This window comes from Carassius carassius, chromosome 33, assembly GCF_963082965.1.
Source record: "Carassius carassius chromosome 33, fCarCar2.1, whole genome shotgun sequence".
NCBI lineage: Eukaryota > Metazoa > Chordata > Actinopteri > Cypriniformes > Cyprinidae > Carassius > Carassius carassius.
The window spans coordinates 21728366-21752424 of NC_081787.1; the positions used below are offsets into that span (position 1 = coordinate 21728366).

At 34.3% G+C, this 24059-nt stretch overlaps 1 protein-coding gene across 4 annotated transcripts in view; it reads right to left on the reverse strand.

Moving 5' to 3' along the window:
* fbxw11a (F-box and WD repeat domain containing 11a) overlaps nucleotides 1–24059 on the reverse strand; it is a 33390-nt gene continuing 9331 nt past the window's right edge. For 2 of the 4 annotated variants that reach the window (XM_059522063.1, XM_059522062.1), the window contains 12 exons: nucleotides 20080–20148; nucleotides 18682–18901; nucleotides 16559–16745; nucleotides 14043–14133; nucleotides 13756–13893; nucleotides 13558–13676; nucleotides 9496–9745; nucleotides 9271–9389; nucleotides 6184–6294; nucleotides 5985–6063; nucleotides 1980–2144; nucleotides 1–882 (listed from right to left, as the gene is read on the reverse strand). In XM_059522063.1, coding sequence (XP_059378046.1) covers nucleotides 1983–2144; nucleotides 5985–6063; nucleotides 6184–6294; nucleotides 9271–9389; nucleotides 9496–9745; nucleotides 13558–13676; nucleotides 13756–13893; nucleotides 14043–14133; nucleotides 16559–16745; nucleotides 18682–18901; nucleotides 20080–20148 — 1545 coding nt within the window. In that variant the 3' untranslated portion in view covers nucleotides 1–882; nucleotides 1980–1982. Of the gene's footprint in view, nucleotides 883–1979; nucleotides 2145–5984; nucleotides 6064–6183; nucleotides 6295–9270; nucleotides 9390–9495; nucleotides 9746–13557; nucleotides 13677–13755; nucleotides 13894–14042; nucleotides 14134–16558; nucleotides 16746–18681; nucleotides 18902–20079; nucleotides 20197–24059 lie in introns of all 4 variants that reach the window. The other 2 variants (XM_059522064.1, XM_059522065.1) reach the window with 1 other exon arrangement.

The following is a 24059-nucleotide window of genomic DNA, read 5'->3' on the forward strand; positions in this document are numbered from 1 at the left end:
TCATGGTCAAGTACTTTATTCACAATATTTTTTCTTAAAAAACTCTTTTTTTAATATACAACACAATCTGACAAGACAATTTTGTTTACAACTAGATTCAGCCCTCGATGAGCAAGCAGGCAGAGAGAAATCAAACCAGACATTGAGTGACAAAGACATACAATGCCTAGCAGAACCATACAGGAGAGATGAAGAGGCCAATTAAATAGAAAAACAAAATCATAAAAACTAAAGACGAATGGGAAAGAGGCATCAGAGCAGACAGTCACCAAACTGATCCTCGCATGCATGCAGACGGACTTCTGCTTCTCGCCGTCATCCTGAAAAACACCTGTGTCCCTGGTCCTGAAGAGAGATGAGGCTTGAAAACGTCCTGAACCTTCACCGCTCACTTTTCTTTCATTTCCGCGAGAGTCTGACTACTGTCCAGGTCTCTTTCTCTCACACAGCAGTTCGCAAAGTCTCAATTACCTGTCCGTCATCCGTACGTCACTCCCAGAATCCCAGCGTCAGTGATCCCCGTGTGGATATGAGCTATTAGTAGTGCAGATCTCTGGGTTATTGAGCAGCAGTGATAGTACAGATACGGTTTGAAGCGGTTTGAAGATACGTCTGTTTGTGCGCACCTGTGTAATTGTGCTTTTCTTTTCCCCACTAGATAAAGCAGAACAGTGCTGAAACCCAATAGTGTGTGTTTGAATCTTTAGTGTGCGTGTGTATGTGTGTTTGGCAAAGCATGAATCTATGTAGGTTTTTTTGTGTAAGTTTATAGTCAGACAGAGAGGAGGAGGTGGATCCCTAGGCACCATTCTGTGACGGACACGGCCAACAACCAATCAGCTCTCAGCTCTCCCAGGACACGCTGGCACATAGAAGAGGCACCTGAACAGACGAGACAGACATATGAATGAGAGATACTGTACAATCAATCAGTCTTTAAAGAATGAAAAAAAAAAAAAAAAAAAAAAAAAATTATATATATATATATATATATATATATATATATATATATATATATATATATATATATATATATATATATATATATTGCAACTATAAAAAAACACAACAATATGAACAAGTGAAAAATACTTTCATATTTAATATTTTGTTTTAAAATAATAATATAATGACTATAATATGAATGCAAACTAAATACAATAATAAACACTTTAAACAAATAGACTTTCAAAACAACAAAAAAATTATTTCAACACAAACACAACACACACACACAAACACACACATATATATATATATATATAGAGAGAGAGAGAGAGAGAGAGAGAGAGAGAGAGAGAGAGAGAAGTATTTAATGAACAAATAAATGAAAATAAACTACCAATGAAAATTATTTTTATTTAATATTTTAGGGTTTTGACAAATACTACAAAATAACAGGAATAAAATAAAGACAATAAACTATAATAAACACTATAATATGAATACAAATTAATTATCAATGAAAATTATCCTCATATTAAATTTGTTGTGGTTTTAACATAAATAATATAAATATATAAAATAATGCAATATTAAATAACAAGATAACTATAAACACTAGAAAACCAAAAAGCATTTTAGACAAAAACTATTTTAATAAATGCATTTTCAAAACTAAGAAAAATTAATTGTAAATATAATAACCATTACAACATGAATGAAAATGACACTGAACTATAGAAAAGTATTTAATAAACAAATTAATTAAAATAATAAATCAATCTCCCAGTGAAAAACATTTACTTATTTAATATTTTATGGTTTTAACATAGATAATATAAATATAAAATAATATAACACAAAATAAAAACACTTGTATCAAAGAAAACAGAATGAAACACTATTGTATTAATCAGAATCGAAGACTTTCTGACAAACATGTAAAATCACCAAACATATTTAAAGCTAAACTAAACCAAGACTCATTATATATGTAATGAAGTTCAACTCTGATGAAAACTCTGCTGTGTGTGTACCTGCTATCTGGAGACGTATGTATATGTCCTCGAGGGCGATCGCCTCTCTGGCTGGCCGTTGGTGGAGACGTTCAGGAAGTCCCATATGAGGATGGTGTCGTCATGGGAACTGCTAATAATCTGGAACTCATCAAACTGCAGTCGGAACACACGCCCAGAATGCTCCTGCGAGAGGTTACCATGACAACACACATGAACAAAAGAACATACAGTAACGCACACGCAAACACACTGCAGAGCTCGCTCAGAAACGATGAGTATGGTGTTGAGGAGTAAACGCAGCAATGCTACTGACGTACCTACATGATTCTGCAGCATTTTACTGCTCAGCTGTTGAAATAATCATTCAGTAAACCTTTATGGAAATGAATACAAAACAAAATTCATAATTCTCAAATCAACAGTCTCCTTGTGCTGGGGAAACCACTTAGCAGCTAGTCTGTCAAACTGCAGGCTACTAGAACTAAAAGCAGAGGTAGATTCTCTTTGTATTTATTTATTTATTTAATTTTAAACAAACTGATTGGCTAAAAAAAGAATCTGATAACTGTAGTGAGGAATCTGATTCTTTTATTGAATCCGTTTGTTTAATAATATAGCTAGAAGTTCGAAATCTTTCAGTGAAACAGTAGGTTTCAAAGTTTGTTTAAAAGTATAGCAAGGAATCAGATTCTTATAGAAGATAGTTTCCTCCACAAAAAATACAAAAATAAAAATACAACAAAAAATGGCAATAGCAAGTTGCAAATTGCGTGTTATAAAGTCAGAATTGCAAGAGAAAAAAAAATCTGAATTGTAAGATAAAAAGTCACAATGACCTTGTTTTATTTTTTTATCTGTGATGGAAACGGGCTTCCATAGATTCTTTAAGTGAATCGACAGTTCAACAGTTTAACAGTACAGACCAATTTGGAGTAGACATCACAGTTTGTCACATGCAGCTGCGCACACATTGTAATGTAAGAACTCTGGTAACAATGGATTGTTGTGCCTTTAGATTATGGAAGCATATGGGTAGCAATATTCAATTTGGAATGTAATATGCAAAATGACAATGCAATATGTAAAATGGCAATGCATTTCTGTATTTACATTTACATTTTCCAATACATTTGTGCAACGTTTGGTGCAAAATGAAAATGAAAATTAAATTACATAATTTTCATTTGCCATTTCACACACTAGTTTTAATATGTAAAATGAATAATAATTTGAACGCTTTATAAGTTGCAAAATTAAAATGAAAATGTATTACAGAAATTATTAGATATGTATAACATGTTCAAGCAAAAACTGTTGCAAAATTATCATTCAAATGCTATTTTTCTTAATTGCATTCACACTCACAGTCAAGACACTTACGATTGCATTTTCATTCAGTGTCACGCAATGAATGTAGCAAAATTCAATGTGCACATTGAAAATGCATTCCGAGCCGATCACGTCTTCGCCCCCTCGCTCCACGTCAATCACTGCGTGAACAAGGCGGGGCTTGCAGAAGGTCAGAGACTCAAATCTTAAGAAGAGGATTCAAGTGAGAGAACATGGACAAGATAGTTGTTCAGTGTACTTTTTGATCATTTCGGTTTATGGCTTCAATATTTCATTCGCACTTGTGGGCGGAGCTGAACCGCTGCTTTCATCTGATTGGTCGAATCGCTCCGCCTTTAGCTCAGTCTTTTCATTCTTTCAGACAGAATAAAAGTCAGTGCGAGTGAAGCACTGTAATGTCTGAAACCACCGCTCACTGACTTTGCTGTTAATTAGCATAATATTTGAATCAGATATAGCAGGGCACATAATTCGTGCTGCTGTGTGTGAAATGGCAAATGAAAATTATGTAATTTAATTTTCATTTTCATTTTGCACCATACGTTGCACAAATGTATTGGAAAATGTAAATGTAAATACAGAAATGCATTGCCATTTTATATATTGCATTGTCATTTTACATATTACATTCCAAATTGAATATCGCTACCCATATGCTTCCATATTAGATTTCAGAATCAGAATGAAAAACATTTTTATATAGTACTGTCATCAAAGACGCCAGACTATGGATTAAACCTGCTATGATTACCCTAATTTTAAAGCCTAATTTAAACAATACATAATATTCACATATGCAGTTCATAGAGGTACATTACTGTATTAGACCTACAGTTACAGCATGAAATCCTATTTAAACCTATAACATTTAACATAACATTGACCTGTTTTATATTGACTTTTACGCAGATTTTCACCTGAATTTAGTCTCCTAGTTCAGACTTTATAACTAGATTAAACTCAACAATAGTGAGGAAAAAAAAAAGCCAGAAGTGTGGGATAGAAACTCATGATTCTGAGTCGAAGAAGAAAAAAAAATAAAATAAAGACAGAGATTGACGAGTTGATTTTTGTTATCAGATTTGTGAGATATAATCTCGGAATTGTGAGAAAACAAGTCAGAATTTAGAAATATAAACTCAAAATGACCTTTTAATTTTTTTATTCCTTGGCTTCAATAGACAGCTACTTTACAACTGTCATCTTCTGCCGCCAGATACCCCCCCCCCCCCTCAACTCAAAATGACCATTTAATTTTTTTATTCCTTGGCTTCAATAGACAGCTACTTTACAACTGTCATCTTCTGCCGCCAGATACCCCCCCCCCCCCCCTCAACTCAAAATGACCATTTAATTTTTTTATTCCTTGGCTTCAATAGACAGCTACTTTACAACTGTCATCTTCTGCCGCCAGATACCCCCCCCCCCCCTCAACTCAAAATGACCATTTAATTTTTTTATTCCTTGGCTTCAATAGACAGCTACTTTACAACTGTCATCTTCTGCCGCCAGATACCCCCCCCCCCCCCCCCCAAAAAAAAAAAACACAACTTGCAAACTCCTCAACTGGTCTATAGCTAGGAATTTAATTATTTTAGTGAATCAGTATGGAAATCTGATTATTTTAGTGAATCAATTTGTTTCAAAATTTGTTTAACAGTATAGCTAGGAATATGATTCTTTTAGTGAACAGGATTGGGAATCCAGTTTTTCTAGTGAATCAAATTGTTTCAAAGTTAATTTAATAGTATTGCTTGGAATCCGATTCTTTTAGTGATTAATTTTTTTTTTTCAAATTTTGTTTAATAGTACAGCTATGAATACAATTATTTTAGAGAATCAGTGTGGGAATCTGATTCTTTTAGTGAATGAATTTGTTTAAAAAAGTTTGTGTAACAGTATAGCGAGGAATCTGATTCTTTTAGTGAACAGGATTGGGAATCCAGTTCTTCTAGTGAATCATTTTGTTTCAAAGTTTATTTTAATAGTATTGCTTGGAATCCGATTCTTTTAGTGAATCAGTTTATTTTATTTTTTATTTTTCAAAGTTCGTTTAATAGTACAGCTAAGAATACAATTATTTTAGTGAATTATTATGGGAATCTGATTCTTTTACTGAGTTGGTTTGTAATTTAAGTTCTTCTAGTGAATAAATTTGTTTCAAAGTTTATTTAATGGTATAGCTTGGAATTCTTGAGATTATTTTAGTGAATAGTTTTTTTTTCTTCAAAGTTTGTTTAATAGTACAGCTAGGAATTCAATTATTTTAGTGAAGCAGCTGTTTCAATGAACAAATCACAAAAATTACTGATCAACTAATTCACTTCATTTATCATCATCACTACATTCCCATATGACCCTATGTTTTTAATACTAGCATTTCTAGTAGCCTGCAGCTTGGCGATCTGTCTTTTAAGTAGCACTGTGAGACTGCTTATTTGAGAGATATAAATTATATTGAACAGATTTTCATATAAAGTTAACTAAATGATTTAACGGTTTAACGGTTTTTGCAGTGACCTCTTGTAGCCGTTCAGTTTTATAATATGTGAATGTGACAATAAAAAATGTATATATATATTAATTAGGCATTCAACAAACCAAAAAAAAAAAAAAGATTATTTTTTTCACAAAACATAGATATGACGATGTGATTATTTTATTCACACGCACCACAAGTGTACGCAGACATAATGTGCTGGCAGGGGCCCGGGGATCCAGAGCTGCCTGTAAATCCCAAACTTTAATTTTCCTGCAGAAGAACAGAGAGAATGTGAGGGCGAGTTATGGCTGCTCGTTATTAACCAGGTTCACAGATGAACGGCCTGTCAGAAACAGATGGTGCTGTGACTGTGTGTGTGTGTGTTTTCACCCATCATATGCGCCGCTCACGATCCTCTTGTTGTCGAATCTTATGCAGCGCACAAGCTCCTCGTGACCCTCCAGCACACGCAGACAAGCGCCACACTCAATGTCCCACAGTCTGAACACACACAAACATATGTTTAAGATTTGAGAGCTTTTAGAGAGCATTTACAGAGTTAGTTCATCAAGAAATTTGAATGGTCAACATTTACTCATTCCAAACCTTCATGACTTTCTTTCTTCAGTGGAAAACTAAAAATAACGACTCAAATGATGAGTCAAGGACAAAAAAACAAACAACAAAAAAAAACATCATAAAAAAATAAACCCTATATTTTAAGCCTTCTAAATGCTTACTATAGTTTTGTGTGAGGAAAACACATAAATTAAAGCAATATTTACTGAAAAACAGGGGAAGGGGAAGATTTTCAGTGTTTAATGACTTCTAAGACAGCTTTTGTATGACCTCCGAAACATGTTTTATAATGTAAGTCATACAGACTATCATAAACACTTTAATGGTATTTTATTTGTCATTTTTAGAGCATAAACTTCCTCAGATCCCATAAAAGGTACTTATTAAATATCTCCTTGCACATAAACTCTTATTAATACTGTACTGTTCAAAATTTTGGGTCACTAAGATTTTAATTACAATTGTATTCAGGAAAGATGCATTAAATTGAGAAAAGTGACAGTAAGAGATTTCTATTTCAAATAAATGCTGTTCTTTTGAACTTTCTATTCATCAAAGAATTGTGAAAAAAAATGTATGAAGCTCTTTTCAACATTGCAGCAAATCAGCATATTAAAATGATTTCTGAAGGCTCACGTGACACTGAAGACTTAAGTAATGATGCTGAAAATTCAGCTTGCATCTTGCAAATAAATTAAATATTACATTGTTTACACAGAAAAAAGGTTATTTAGAATTGTAATAATATTTCACAATATTACTGTTTATACTGTGTTTTAGCATTGGTAGAGCAGTATAATGTTTTTTTGAAAATGTAAAACAAAAAAAAAACAAACAAAAATTTGGTCTGTACTGTATATATATATATATATATATATATATATATATATATTATATATATATGTATGTATGTATGTATGTATGTGTATATATGTATGTATGTATGTATGTATATATATATATATATATATATATATATATATATATATATATATATATATATATATATATATATATGTTTATATATATATATATATATGTATATGTATATATATACTAGGGCTGGGCGATATGGCTTAAAAAAAAAATCTCAGATTTTTTCACACCAAACCCGATTTTCGATTTTAATCGATTTTTTTTTCTATTTAAAAACAAACTACAACCGACAAAGAAATTGCTCAAAACAAATGTACTCTTTATTTTGTTCTGATTTTCGCTTATGCAGTTTAATCTAAATTTCCCCTTTGTGCATAAGTGTAACAGGAAACAAGCCTCAAAACATGCTTGTAAACGAGATGGCAGGCACTGCCATTGTAAAAAGTGAAAATGTAGCTTATCAGTTTTCTAATAACTTCAAACTTACAGTGACACAATGCACCTTCAAAATAAATTAAAATATAAATAAAAAATAAAATTGTGTGTCCCTCTTTGATAAAACACTTGGTTAAATAAATGTTCTCTTCGTTGAGAGGCACACACCTCCCACTCGGCTGCATGCCTCTGTTTAAGATGGTGGAATAAATTTGTTGTGCTGCTACCTTTTAGTGATGGGCATTTCAGCTCTTTTTCGTGAGCCGGCTCGTTTGACTCAGCTCACTGAAAAGAGCCAGCTCTTTTGGCTCACAAACGGCTCTTTAAAAAACAATAATGTTTTGACTATGATAGGTGTGAAAACAATTCTAATTAAATTATTAAATGAAATCATACTCACAATTTCTTTAAAAATGCATTGATTTGTTATGAAAAAAGAATACTATTAAACATTTGCATTTAAATTACAACTTTTGAATGTATAGAAACAACAACCTTACAAAACAAATACAATCTGAATCTGAACAACGTAATAGAAAAAAAAAAATAACTGAAAGGATTAAACTGGTCCCTCTTTTTTGGCATGTTATATAGTCAGCATGAACTATCTCACTAGTTATGTTTTGTATAACTAGCATGAACACACACACACACACACAATGCTGATCATATTTTTATTTTTTGAGAGATTTGCATTCAGAAATGCAAGCTGCCTTACTTTCGATCGAGGGGCTGATGATCATTAAAATGATTCCAAGTGCTGCTGTGCTTCTGACTCATTTTCCTGCTTTTGTTTTGTTTTCAAAAGCTGTTGTGTTTTTTCCTCTCCTCTCCTCCGAGTTTGACACTATGTGTGTGTGTGTGTGTGTGTGTGTGTGTGTGATGGCTCGGCCCCTCCTTCATGTCATATAATTGGTTGACACCTCGTGTATGATTGACAGGAACAGAATGTGAGGCTGATCAGACGGTCGAAATATAATATTTTTTTTGTTCTTTGAATTAGTCAATTATTTTAAATAAAAAATCCATTATTTCATTATTACATAATGATTTCATTTCTATAGGCTATATTTTTTTTAAATAGAGTCGGCTCTTCAGATATGCGAGCCAGCTCCCATCGTTCACCTAAAAGAGCCGGCTATTAGAGTCGGCTCATTCGCGAACGACCCATCACTACTACCTTTGGTAGCAACGGCTTATAAACACACTTTGCAATGTGGCGTTATTTGTTCCGTGTCTGACACTAAAAAAGCAAACCAATTCCAAACAATGGATGAAACGGTGCCTTTCTTTGGAACGAGCTCTGCGCTGTTAACTGCCATGTTGTCTGTGTGCGGCTGTAAGGAAAGCTGGGGGAGGGTGAGCCCACTCTGAACTACGGAAGGGGAGAGCCGGTGGTGGAAGTTAAAGAGAAAACCAATTTTCATTAAAAACAAATCGCCCTTAACGTCAAATTCGAGTTAATCGATAAAATCGATTTATCGCCCAGCCCTAATATATACATATACATGTAAATGAATATGTATAAATGAATACATAAACTAAAAATCACAATTAAATAAATGAAAACAATTAAATGTAATAAACCTGATGGTGTTGTCCGAGGACCCGCTGACCACGAGTCTGTCTCTGTACTGAAGGCAGGCGATGCCGCGCTTGTGACCGTTAAGCGTCCGCACAAACTCACATGTGCTGGTGCTCCAAACCTACAAACATATACAAGATTCTTCATCTACATCATCATCACACTACAGCTGCCAATCACTCAATACTAAAGCCCCGCCCACCCACTGACCACTTCCACCCGCTCACTTTTATGGTTCTGTCTCCAGACGCAGACACGATGTATTTGTCATCAAAGTCCACCACGTTGACGGCGGCGCGGTGACCCACGAGCACACGGCGCAGGCTGATGTCGGTCGCAGACGCCATGTCCCACACGGCGATGGAGCGATCTTTTGAACAGGTCACCATGAGACCGTTACAGAAGCGCAGGTGCAGAACCGCCTCGTTGTGATGGATCAGAGTGTTGAGAACCTCACCAGAAACAACATCCCACACCCTGAGAGAAACAGAGAAAAAGATGAGCTTGTGCACAACTAATATAAGAGAGGCTAAAACTAATACTAAAACCATAAAAAAAAAAAACTTTTTGTGGTATAGCATTTAAATAAATTAAGATTAATAAAAAAAAAATATCTAGTTTAACTTGATGTACTAAAATAACTAAAACTGAAATATAAATTAATAAACAATATATAGACACTTAAATAAAAAAAATAAAACGTATAAATAACAAAAACACAAGATTACAGATTATTACATATTTTTAATAAAATTAAAAAAACAAAAAATAATAAAAACTAATTAAAATCTTACAGTATCTAGTAAGTATTAGGTCCCTTTGCACTTCCTCATTTAGACAGAACCGTTAAGAAAACGCAATTTCTAGCTAAAGGAATATTTTAGATCTGAACATAGCAGCAACATTTGTACTGATTAAAGAAATTTCTAATGCTCATAAGAAAGTATTTAACATTACATTTGGAAACATTCTCACTGACACTGCTCTACAAAATAAAATGGGTTCAGTGAGAATTCTATTCTATTCTATTCATGCTCAGTATTCCAGTAAACCAGTAAAAACAAATATTGTTAAATATATAAAAAATTCAAACAGCTGTTTCTGTGAATATATTGTAAAATGTAATTTATTCTAGTGATGATAAAGCTGAATTTTCAGCATCATTACTCCAGTCTTCAGTGTCACATGATCCTTCAGATATCATTCTGATATGTTTTGGTGCTCAAGATACATTTCTGATCATTATCAATGATGAGAACTTTTGTGCTGCTTCATATCTTTGTAAAAACGTATACATTTTATTATTCGGGATTCTCTGAGAAAACAAAGAAATTTGAATAGAAAAGAGCAGCATTTACTTGATATAGAAACCTTTTGTAGCATCATAAATGTGTTTTGTCACTTTTGATCAATTTAATGCCTCTTTTTGACTTTTTGGTGGCAAAGAATTTTCTTAAACCAAAAGAAAAGATTCCCACACTATTTTTACAACAATTCAGGTACTAAATATCTCCTGTAATAACTGCTCTTTTGGCATAGCTGTTGTTAAAACAAACTAAGTTAGAGGCAAATCTCTAGTGGCATAAATTAATAAGCGCAGCAAGTGTAAAACACAGATGGACCATAAATGACAAGTGAACGACCTCACCAGCAGCTCAAACATCCTGCTCGAGCTGAACGCAGCCAACTGATGTGTTAATGCTTTTTAAACACGATCACATTACAAAGCTGCTTCCCTTTTCAGGTGTTAAACATCCACTCAGAGTGATGTAAACCTGATTTATGCAGCTGTACAGCTCATTCCCTCAAACTCACACAGGTGAGAGAAACACACACACACACACACACACACACACACACACTCGCACTGGAAAAGATGACAGAGCTCTGTCCACAGCTTTAAAGGCTTCTAGGGAAGTGAGGTCATCGTTTCCATGAAGATTGTTTAGCTGGAGGCAGTATGTGTGTAAGACATGTAAAACTAATTACCTTATATAGATTTGCAGCACATCATATTTTTATTTTCCTGCTTAAAGATTTCCATACTTTTAGACAAATTACTTTTATAGCTGTACAGGGATACAGGTTAGAAATCATCTGAGAGATGAATGTGAAAAAGAGAAAAATGTGTATTGATTAAAAAAAATGATCTATGCTGTTTTACTGTGTAGTTTATAATAAAATAAATTATAATTACATTTCTTAGCCTTAGTTATTTTAAAACAAGTTAAATGAGATAAAAAAATATACGTTTAATTTATTTTAGTACATCAGGTTCAACAAAATAAAAATAGGATTACACACACACACACACACACACACACACACACACACACACACACACACATATATATATATACATATATATATATATATATATACATATATATATATACATATATATATATATATATATATATATATATATATATATATATATATATTTATTTATTTTTTCATGGTTTTATTTTGACTATTTTAACCCTGTCTTACAGTAGAACCAGCAATCGTTCGAAAAATCATTCTAATATGCTGATTTGCTGCTCAGGAAACATTTCTGATTATGTTAATATTTTTGTAAGAATGCTGTGCTACCTATTTTTTTTTTCAGGATTCTTTGATGCATAGAAAATCCAAAATAACAGCTTGTATTCAAATTGGAAATCTTGTTTTTAATTATTATACAAAATTATAATAATAAATGGACCATGAATAATAACTGAACACTAGCTCCATCTTATGGAATGATATTGCGGACTTTATTCAAAAGGCATTGCAAATTGTATTTGCAATTGCGTTTTCAATTTGTGGACGCATAAAATGTGACATAACCCAAACGCAAATGCAAATCGCGCATTACCGTTTTCATTTTCGATTAAGTGAACGCACAGTGTCTGCCAAATTAAAAATGGAAATGCAAAGTCCGTTTGCAATTGTGTTTCCCATATCTTAGGAGCTATGAGCCTGTCATATTTAAATAGCAATATTAATTACCACATTTGCCTTTTCACTCTCTCTGCACTGTGCATGTAAACTGCCAAAACTCAAATGGAATCGCAATACCTTTTGCATTTGAATTTCCAACGTCTACACGGAAACCTGTCAATCAAGTGACAGGGGTGGGGCCGTTTTATTGGACGTGTTTGCATTGGGAAGTGACGATCGTACTAAAATGTAATATGTTTTTACTAGGGTAAATATGAGTTAACGATAGTGTTTATAATTAAGCCACAGTAGCCACAAATGTACAGTTGTCTTAGACGAATTCTCCTTGATTCAGCAGTTGCACGATGTACAGCCGAGAGTCCTGTCTTGAATCTAGAGATCTGGTGCTACTTCAGTGTAGCTTGGTAGCTCAGTGGTTAGTGACTGTCATCTCTCACGGCATACCGTCTTTTAGCGCGTGTTCGAAACCCGGGCAGACATAGACGTTCTTTATTTTTTGAGTTTTGGCAGTTTACATGCACAGTGCAGAGAGAGTGAAAAGGCAAATGTGGTAATTAATATTGCTATTTAAATATGACAGGCTCATAGCTCCTAAGATATGGAAAACACAATTGCAAACGTACTTTGCATTTCCATTTTAAATTTGGCAGACACTGTGCATTCACTTAATCGAAAATGAAAACGGTAATGCGCGATTTGCATTTGCGTTTGGATTATGTCACATTTTATGCGTCCACAAATTGAAAATGCAATTGCAAATACAATTTGCAATGCCTTTTGAATAAAGTCCGCAATATCATTCCATACCATCTATTCAATATCTTTTCTATTTATGTCTTATTCGGTTGTATATATTATAAAAAAAATACAAACTTGCGACGTGTATTGCGTTACACTAACAGAGACTTGTCATAGCAGTTATATATTGCTGCTCTTTTGGTTGGTTTGATTGCTTCTATTCTCCTTATTTGTAAGACATTTTTGATAAAAGTGTCTGCTAAATGATTAAATGTAAATGTCTTCACAGTAGGGCTGTCAACGAATATTCTAAATTCGAATATATATTCGAGTAGTTTAAAAAAAAGAATTTCGAAGGTGAAAATTAATATTCGAATTTAAAAAAAAAATTTGGAAAAAAATGTTCGAAAAATATTTTTTTAAATTGCCATTTTTTAGCAATTTTGACATCCCTACTTCACAGTCAAAAATGTATTTACTGTCAGTTTTGATCAATTTAATGCATTCTTTATGAATAAAAGTATTAATTAGAGACCTGATCCCAAACTTTCGAACAGTAGTGTAAAATCTGTCAGCAATTATGCCGCTGTAATATCTCTACGTACCTGACAGTAGAATCAGAGGAGCCTGTCACTATGACTCTTTCATCGTACTGCAGACACAGAACTGAACCAGTGTGACCCGTCAGGACCTTCAGACACTCCAGAGACTGTTTGTCCCAGATCTGAAAGACAGAGAGAGAGCGTGACGATCCCCACAACACACAGAACAACAGACAGACACGATGACAGACAGATAGGTACTTTGATGGAGTTGTCTCGCAGGCCGCTGATGATCTTGTCGTCGTCATACTGAAGGCAGTAAACACCTTTACTGTTCTCTGACCGGCACTGAATCCGCTGGAGATTGTGACGTCCACAACGCCAGTTCGCTTCAATAGTCTAAACGAACAGAACAAGCAAACAGGAGACTGAATGAATGACTGGGTGGATGGATGGATGGATGGATGGATGGATGGATGGAAGAAAAGGCAATCGAATGGATGAGGTTGTAATTGGATGGACAGATTTATGAATGGATGGATGCTCACCTCAATGTCCTGTATAATTTTGGGATAGAGTGAATGGTAGTATGAATTGGGCGGAACCTCGTTTGTTCGGTTCTTAAATAAATATTTCTCCCTGGGGACGAAAAAAACAAAAAAAACAAAAACACCAATCAGAATCAAGCAACGGATAAACAACCCAAATGATTCTGAACGGGTTATGATGATTAATCAAGAGCGTTTGGATGGCATAATTTTATTTTAGTAATTGTTTAACGGTTTCACATGTAATATAAAAAAATAATAATATTTTTTTTTATATTGAAATAATTTCACATTGAATCTTTAAATTTATGTAGCAACATCATAAAGACTTTCTTTTTTTAATGGCATCTTTCCATGACTGAAGACAAGCATCACTGATAGCAATACTACTGAAGTGTCTAGATATCTTTTTTTTTCAACATTACAGTATAATTGAGAGCTATCAATTTTAGCATTTATTAGACTATAAAATTATAATTATAATTTAAGTGAACTTAAAAAAAAAAAAAAGTACATAAACCCATTATAATAAAAGTCATATTTAGCTAGCGGTGCCCTTCAGCAAGTACGAAATCTACAGAAATTTAATAAAGTTATACTAAAGTAAACACTAAATTCAAAATTAAATGGATGAATCCTTAAAGCTACAAAAGTTATAGATTTCATCATTTTTTATTTTGTTCTTTGATTAACAGACATCAAAGCAGCTGGTTATTAGGTTATTTTGGCTGCTATTACTTTAAGAGCTGCTGCTGAACGTGACACAGATCTGACACGCGCTGTACACAGGAGACCAATCACAACAGACTGGGTCATTATGGCAGCTTTAATCACCTTTTGGTAACTTCACGACTTAACTGATCATATAACTACAACTTTGCAGTCTCATGGTTTCATTTTCTCTATAATATAAAATAAATATATACAGCACACATCCCTGTATTTGCATGTGCAATTGAAGAGCATGCACAACGAGTACAATATAACAGCTGAAAGGAAAGGAAAGTGTGTTTTCTGACATATGGCCAGACAACATCTCATCTGACTGAGGTTTACTGTTGTTCTACTGAAGATCTCTCGTCAACTGAAATAAACTAAATGCCTTGGCAACTAGCTGAAATAAAATAACGGAAATACATTTCAATTTTAGTTTATTTCAAACTGTGTTTATTTAGTTTGCAGTTATTAATTATTATTATTTTTTAGTTAATGATAATAATGTTGTGTGATGGTATAGGTAGATAAAAAATTATTAGTAATTCAACTTTTGAAAAAGAATGCACAGCCACCACCTTCATTACATACATGATTAATTGATATTCACAACAAGTATTTTACATACAAACACACACTTAAAATACTGTCAGATAATATCGATTACCGTATTTTTCGGACTATAAGTCACACCAGAGTATAAGTCGCATCAGTCCAAAAATTCGTCATGATGAGTAAAAAACATATATGAGTCACACTGGACTATAAGTCGCATTTATTTAGAACCAAGAGAAAACATTACCGTCTCCAGCCACGAGAGGGCGCTATATGTGTTCAGTGTAGACTACAGGAGCACTGAACAGCATAGAGCGCCCTCTCGCGGCTGTAGACGGTAATGTTTTCTCTTGGTTCATTTCTCTTGGTTCATTTCTATCGGTTCATGTCAAATTAATTTTGATAAGTCGCACCTGACTATAAGTCGCAGGACCAGCCAAACTATGGAAAAAAGTGCGACTTATAGTCCGGAAAATACGGATCAACTTTAATATCACAATCATCACATGCATCTCTGGGTTTGTTAGCACTAATTATGATTCACACCAAAGCACATGGTCCTATTATTTCAGACATGCAATTAAATTTGCAGTCAACAGTTTTTAAAGGCAAAATAAGAAACACTGTTCTGACTTGACAGATGACAGATTACACGTCATATATACTGTAAGGAATAACTGACAACAAATGGTTGAATTATTGATGCACACCTGAGGTGCAACGGTGGCTGTGCATTCATTTTCAATAACTGAATTTTTATTTCATATTAATATCATCCTACCTATACAATGGTTACCAAGCAGTATTATTATTGTTAACTAAAATGAAAACCATAAAAAAAAAATTATAAACATTACTTGAAATAAAATAAAATATAAAAAAGTCAACATTTCTCATTTTTGCTTAGCTTAAACTAAAGTACTAAGTGATTAAAGATGAATAATAATACAAATATATATATATATATATATATATATATATATATATATATATTTAGTTTAAATAAAACTGCAATTCAAATCGATTAAAAAACTATATAGGCACTGTATGCATTTTCTGTATTTTGATATATACATGTATATTTTAAATATATATCTCTGTTTAATATACTGTTCTTGTGGAGTACATGACTAATAATTTTGTGCTTGTCTTGTAAAACAACAATCAAGGGCTTGAAAAAGACTTCACAGGTTTACACACGTTTGATCAGTGTAAAAAAGCAAATGAGCGTCTGTGTGTGTTTTTACCACTGATGACGCTCTGACAGGCCTTTCCACAGCGGATCTGTGCGCACCATCCTCTCGATGAGCTTCTTCCAGAGCATCCCGTCTGAAATGACCCGCTGCCATTCTCGACAGACCAGCTCAGCAGAGCACAGAGAACGAGCGTCGAGAAATAAGAGGATGTTCTCCGCTATGTGATCCAGACCCTGAGCTACAAACAGAGAGATTCAGTGAAGTTTTGTGCAATCACTGACATTCACAGAGCACCTCATGCATCTTGCAAATAAAAATAGCAAGAGCTTCCTCAAAACTGATTATTTGAGGCACTTAAAAAAGAAAAATGGAACAAGATTTTATATTTCATGACATGATAAAGTAAAAGTCCCAAGTTTAAATACACCTTTCAGAATCTGTTTGTAATGTTTTAATAGAAAAGTGGAATGATGAAAATTGATGTATTGAAAAAAAATTTATTGCTGCCCTAAATAAGGTATTTTACAGTTGTCCCTTGTTTGTCCTAAGCAGTTAAATTGTCTATATATAAACAAACAAAATGTGAAATAATTAATGCTGTTAATTCTTTTTGTGCTGAAATATATATACACACACAAGTATTTTTTTTTTCATTTCCCCATTTTAAAAAATATTCAATAAAAATAAAAACAAAGGCAGACACTTAGACCAAAGTGAGCGAAGATTAAAAATCACTCTTATTATTTTATCTTTGTTTAAAAAAATGTATTAAACATTAAAACACACATAATAATGAAACTAACAGTGCTTTCTTTTTCAGGGACAGTTGATGTATTTACATTAAAGAAATAAAATTAACAAAAAAATAAATCACTATATACACTTCAATAATACATTGATTCTTATTAAAACAACTATATTAAAGTTCTCCAGTCAAGAGCAGTGAGTGATTTTTCTCTTTGTTTGGTTGTTTTATGAACATTAAAGGGATCGTTCACCCACAAATTAAAATTCTGTTAGCATTTACTCACTCTTAAGCTCTTAAGAGTTTCTTTCTTCTGACGAACATAAAGGTTATTTTGAAGAATGTAACCAAACTGTTGCTGGTCCCCACTGACTTCCATAGAATTTTTTTTCCATCTACTATTTCCTTCCAAAGTCAATGGGTACCAGCAACTGTTTGGTTACACACATTCTCAATAAAAAAAAAAAAGTAAAAAAAAAAAAAGGTTTGAGGCAACATGAGAGTAAGTAAATAACAACAGAATTTTCAGTATTTTTAAAGTATCACTTTATTGACAAGCAGCAGCACGTTTAGTACTATTAATCTGCTCTCTATTTAAGAACGGCACACGTCTAATATACAGGTACGCATTCGTTTTTCGCTCAACTGTTTACTTTCACTGTAGGCGTAACCAACTGTGTTTATATGTAAACCTTGTGTGTTTTGACAGTATCTGTGCAATCAGATGCAAAAGATAACTTAGTACAGTAATCAGGAGCTGTTTGACAGGCTTTTTTTAAGGTGTGCGTGTTTCATGAGCATGCGCTCAGAAAAAGAACAGCAGGCGAATTAAAAGTGTGACCAGCCATGCTTTAAAGCACATGCAAATAATGTACTTTTGTGATTGCGAATAAGTACATTGTTCCATGAGTGCAACTCTTACCGCTGAGTCAACATCTGAAAGAAATTAAGGTTTTTGATTAAAAACATTCCAGGATTTTTCTCCATATAATGGATTTCAATGGGACCAATGGGCTGAAGGTTCAAAATGCAGTTTCACTGAAGCTTCAAAGGGCTCTACACGATCTCAGCTGATGAATCTCAGTCTTAATTTTTTATTTTATTTTTGTAAAGGACGTTTGACTTTCTTTACTAGCTTGCTTTGTAAACACTGGGTTACATCACTCCAACATAATGTGCGAGCACAATGCGTGAAGTTGAGCTAGTGCAGGATGAGTACTTGTGGTTAAAAAGTGCATAAATGTTTTTTTTCCAGTAGTTCAACAAACTGCTGTACATGTTGTCAGATGCGTGTTTTAGTGATGTAAGTGGGCGGCTCTGGCCATGTGCCGACACTCACATTTTTGACTCTGCTAATGCATTTGTTGGAGTAGGAGGATTTGTTGTAGCCAAGGCTTAAGGTACATGTGCTTATGTGTGAGTTAGTTACCTGGCAACGTGGTGATGAAGTCTCTCTGTAACATGGGTTTAAGGTATGAGTTTATATGGCCGTGCTGGTAGTGACACATGCGAGAAATCAGATGCTCCACAAACTCCACCTGATCCGATTCTGACCACTGATCAAACAGCTGGATGCACAGATCTTTCTCTTTCTCGAAATTCCCCTGTGACGACCTCTTTCTCGAACCTGCCACTGAACCGTTCCCGAACTGGACAGACAGACAATAAGACAGTGGCTGAGTAAAAATGAGAATATATATATATATATATATATATATATATATATATATATAATATATATAATTACTTGAAATAATTGAATAAAGTAAAAAAATAAAATATAGAAACAACTTATTTTATTTCAGCTAGTTGCCAAGGCAACATTTTGAATTTTCATTTAGCAGGATTTGTGATATATTATTTAATGATAGAAAAATTGATATGCTATGGTTTTACTGTCTTGCACTTTTTAAATGATCAATGGCATTTTAACATGGGGTGCGCGATGTGTCAAAAATATCATATCGCGGTTTCTTTCAGGAAAATCAAAATTCACGATTTTATCAAGATTCTTTGTCATTATGTACATTCAAACTAATTTCCCTATTTCCGGCATTCAACATAATAAAATATAAAATACAAAACAACGCAGACATTTTGGCCAAAGTGAACGAATATTAAACATCACTGTCATTATTTTACCTCATTATATTTTCTGTTATTAAAAAATAGGAACAAATACATAAACACTTCAATTATACATTGATTCTTATTAAAGCAATTGTATCAAAGTTCTTCAGTCACGAGCACTGAGTAATGTTTTCTTTGTATTTTGTTGTTTTATTAACATTAAATTAATTTCTGTAGAATTTTCATATTTGTGTGAACTTTCCAAATATATTTAATAAAAATACTAAATAATTTAAATGAAAACTAAAACAGAAAATATAAAAGATAACACTAAATTCAAAATATTAACAAAAACTATTGATAGAAGCACTTGGTCAACTAGTAAACCTAGCCTAAAAATAAAGTATCTAAACGTAAATAAGAAATAATAATTTACTTAAATGTATTGCATACCTGTTGGTGCCACTAAAATACATTTTGCTGTCTCTCTAAGTCTATTTTTTAAAATGCACACACATTACAGAGAAGCACAACAGTTACCGTATTTTGCTTTTGAATTGATCTCTTTTTATAAACTCGGAGGGCAATTAAATTACCACATGACCTTGGTGTTTGTCAACAGCAGGTAATTCAGCTGGGAATTTTTATGTAGTGGGAGAAAAATTATTTCTGGATATTCTGGATTCGGAAGGAAATAAAATCACTGACCAGCTCCTGTAAATGTAAATATATATATTTTTCACACACACACACAGACCTTAAACACTGTTGTCTTCTTTGGTGAGATGTCATCTGTGTTATTCTGTGATTCCATCACAGTCATGCTCTACAGAGAGACACACAAGAGAGAGCGATAGGTGGTAATCGTGTCTGACTGAAAAACAGGAAAAGAATCGGTCCGAATAGTGCATTCTGGGTAAAACATTTCAAACACAAGCAATTTAACATGCACACAGAGACGGCAAACATAAACAAACAGATTCAACTCTCAATAACCCCTAATCTGATGTCTGTGAGAACTTTGAATCTTCTGTCAGTTCCACTGCAACCATCACAAAAAGAACATAAATGCGGGAGGGGAGGAGTTTAAGGATGAGTAGGCGGAGCTTCATAGATGGCTCAACTGTTGCATTAATTGAACTGGTCAGCATGGTGTGTTTAAGCAGTCTTAATCACATAAAGGGTTAAAAAAAACAAGTACATGCATGTGCACCTTTGACATAGCAAACAGTGAAACACAAAGATAAAGACAGACCAATGAGACCTGGTGTAAATACACACTGCTTACTAAAATCCCTCCTTAAACACATGTGGCCTGAGTCAATGTTCAAATGCAGCAGGATCTTTTCTCTTCACTAATGTTCACTTTATTTTGAATTTAAATTAGCCGGTATTTTGGTGGATTTAATGAATGTATGAAGTCAGTTCTGTCAGTTCAAGTGTAGAAAACCACATCAACTAACAACATCATCCAATATCCAAGCACAGACAAATAATACAGATTGTCTGTTTCAACAACACTATGAGCTGCCAGTTGAATGTGAGATAAGCAATAGAGTGTTGCAAAGAAAATGGCATGATATGTGAATGTTTACTCATACTATATTTCAGTTAGGGCTGCCCCCTTATAGTTGACTAAACATTAGTCGACGAGAAGTAGGAAGTAGTGAGGTCATGCAGTCTGTGATGGGCAGATCGTTAACGGCTGGATTTTGTGGTAATACAGTACATCCAAACACCTCAACTATGGCTTATCATCTGAAATATGTAAGTAGTAGCAACTTTACATGGCTGCTCAATCTAATGTTAATCTAGAAAAATGTGCGCTATTCAAGAGTCTATGCGGAGTGTAAAAACTGAACAGTTGCGCGTTAAACATATCTTTACAGAGTGAAATGGCTACTTTCAAATTAAACAATTCAAATCTGAAGAAAAGTATATATATTAGGGATGGGCGTTTTCCTCAAATATCACATTCGAATATTTGAGCTCACAAAAAACAAATATTCGAATATTCGTTTATTTAAATTAAGTTTAATGAGACCGACGTTATTTTCAGGAACATTTATTGTTTCCGTAATTTTTGAACAAGCTTACAATAAGCTTGAACATTAAACACCGTGTTTTGTAGCTGAAAACCTTTAACAATGCGTGCAAACAAACAACTACAGATTAAAAAAAAAAAAAAAAGTGAACAAAGAAAAAACGTAAATAAAGCAGCCTGCAGCAATTAGGCTATTGTACAGAACTTAGCTTACACTTAACTTTGAAACTTTTAAAATGTCAGCAAATCTTTTTTTCTTTTTTATTCTATTGTTTTACATGTTCTTGTTAAGAAACACAGGGATGTAAACATGATCGGGGGAAAGTCGGCTCCTAGTCTGTTATCAATAAGGCCAGCCACAGAGAAAACGCGCTCTGATGGCACAGACGTTGTCGGGACTCACAATTCGGTGTGCTAAGCGAATAAGTTTTGTGAAGCGCTTCGTGTTTTCGTTTTACCACTGAATTGGATCCTCATCTGGTGGAATACATGGCTCCAGCAAGAACTGTTCCCACTCGTCTCGGCTAGACTCTCTGTAATCATCGCTGAAGAACTGGCTCAGCCTTTTCCGACGAGTGGGCATTAGGGTGACCAGACGGAAAAATTCAGGACAGTCCCGGAATCTAAACTGTTGTCCCGAATCCCGAATCTGGCCCTAATTGTCCCAAAAATTATACTAAAGCAAAATCTTTAGTAGTTATTTTCTGATAAACATTAAAAAAACTGTCTGCGGAGGTTGAGTCGTCCTGCAACCAGCCCCCGCCAGCTGCTCATTGGCTGCAGCATCTTTTTTCTAAAAGTGAAAGTGACATTCAGCCAAGTATGGTGACCCATACTCAGAATTTGTGCTCTGCATTTAACCCATCCAAAGTGCACACACACAGAGCAGTGAACACACGCACACACACTGTGAACACACACCCGGAGCAGTGGGCAGCCATTTATGCTGCGGCGCCCGGGGAGCAGTTGGGGGTTCAATGCCTTGTTCAAGGGCACCTAAGTCGTGGTATTAAAGGTGGAGAGAGAACTGTACATGCACTCCCCCCACCCACAATTCCTGCCGGCCCAGGACTCGAACTCACAACCTTTCGATTGGGAGTCCGACTCTCTAACCATTAGGCCACGACTTCCCGAAAACTTTTTTCGTTTTCTAAAAAAGTTCTAAAAAAAATACCATAAGCGGCTAGGCACGAATTTAGATATTCATTTATCTAATTAATCTATATGCACAAAGACAATACGACATTTTTGTCACCTTTTTGTTTTAAAGCTTGATGAAGAGAGCGCAAGTTGCTGCAGCTGCGAGGAGGACAGCGATGCACGCATACAGGAATGATTGATAGTTCGTGGCACGTTGTACAAAAAAATACTCCGCTACACAATTATTTTGTTATTTTCGTTTAAGCTTATTGGCGTTAGCGTTACAGAAAGGTCCGATTTACACACTGTGACAACAGTCATTGTTTTTTTTTGTTTTTGTTTTTTTACAAATGACATTTGAGTTCATGATTTTATTGTTTTTTTGTGGCAGACTAACGAAGTCTAATATCATAAGTCCCCCATCCCGTCACCCAAGACCGCAGACACCCCCCGCAGTTCTTATTCATTCATTAATGATTTTTTGCTTGCATACATCTTCAAATATGCCGTGGAGAATCACAGAAAGTTACCCAATTGATTTTATTGTGGATTTTTTTTTTTTTTTATGGCGAGCAAAAATATAGCGAAATTCGAATATCATTTTAATTTATCGAATAATTAGAGCAGAACAAATATTCGAATGTTCGACTATCCGTGCACACCCCTAATATATATTGTCAGATTATGTAATCCATATGAAACTTGGAAGCAGGCGCATCTATACTGTGGAGATCATGAGTCGTTGAATTCATTTCGTAAGACGAAATCACAGAAAACACTAGTTGATCAATAGATTATTAAAATGTTAATGCAGTTTAACCTTACTGTTTTTTCTTGACATTCATCATCATTTCTTCTGCTGATGTGCTTAGGCAAGCTTTATGTATGTGCTTGATCACTTATTAGGCCATGTAGCCAATGAAAGTGAAAGTGACGAGACATACAGCCAAGTGTGGTGACCCATACTCAGAATTTGTGCTTTGCATTTAACCCATCCAAAGTGCACACACACAGCAGTGAACACACACAAACTGTGAACACACACCCAGAGCAGTATGCAGCCAATAATGCTGCGGCGCCCGGGGAGCAGTTTGGGGTTTGGTGCCTTGCTCAAGGGCACCTCAGTCGGAGACTCGAACCCACAACCCTAGGGTTAGGAGTCAAACTGTCTAACCACTAGGCCACGACTTCCCCATTAGCATGATTTAAATGGTTTATTAATAAATGTGCGATTAGTTGTCTAAAGCTTAAAATGAACGACTACTAGTCGACCAGAAAAATCTTTCATTTTAGTTATACTGAACTATTTTATCTACACCTTTTTGGTAAAAATGTTATTATAAGACTTCTCTACTTTATCTATTTCAGCGCAATGCATTATGGGTTTCATTGTGGAATCATTACCAAAAGTTTGAAATTATTAATACTGTAAAATAGGGGTGCACCGATCAAGATCGGCCGATCGGTATGCGCATCTCGTCAGTAAAGCCGGTTCTGTAATCAGTGGTAAATTCCATCAGGTGCGTGATTTCACATAGAGCAGCTGTTACTAC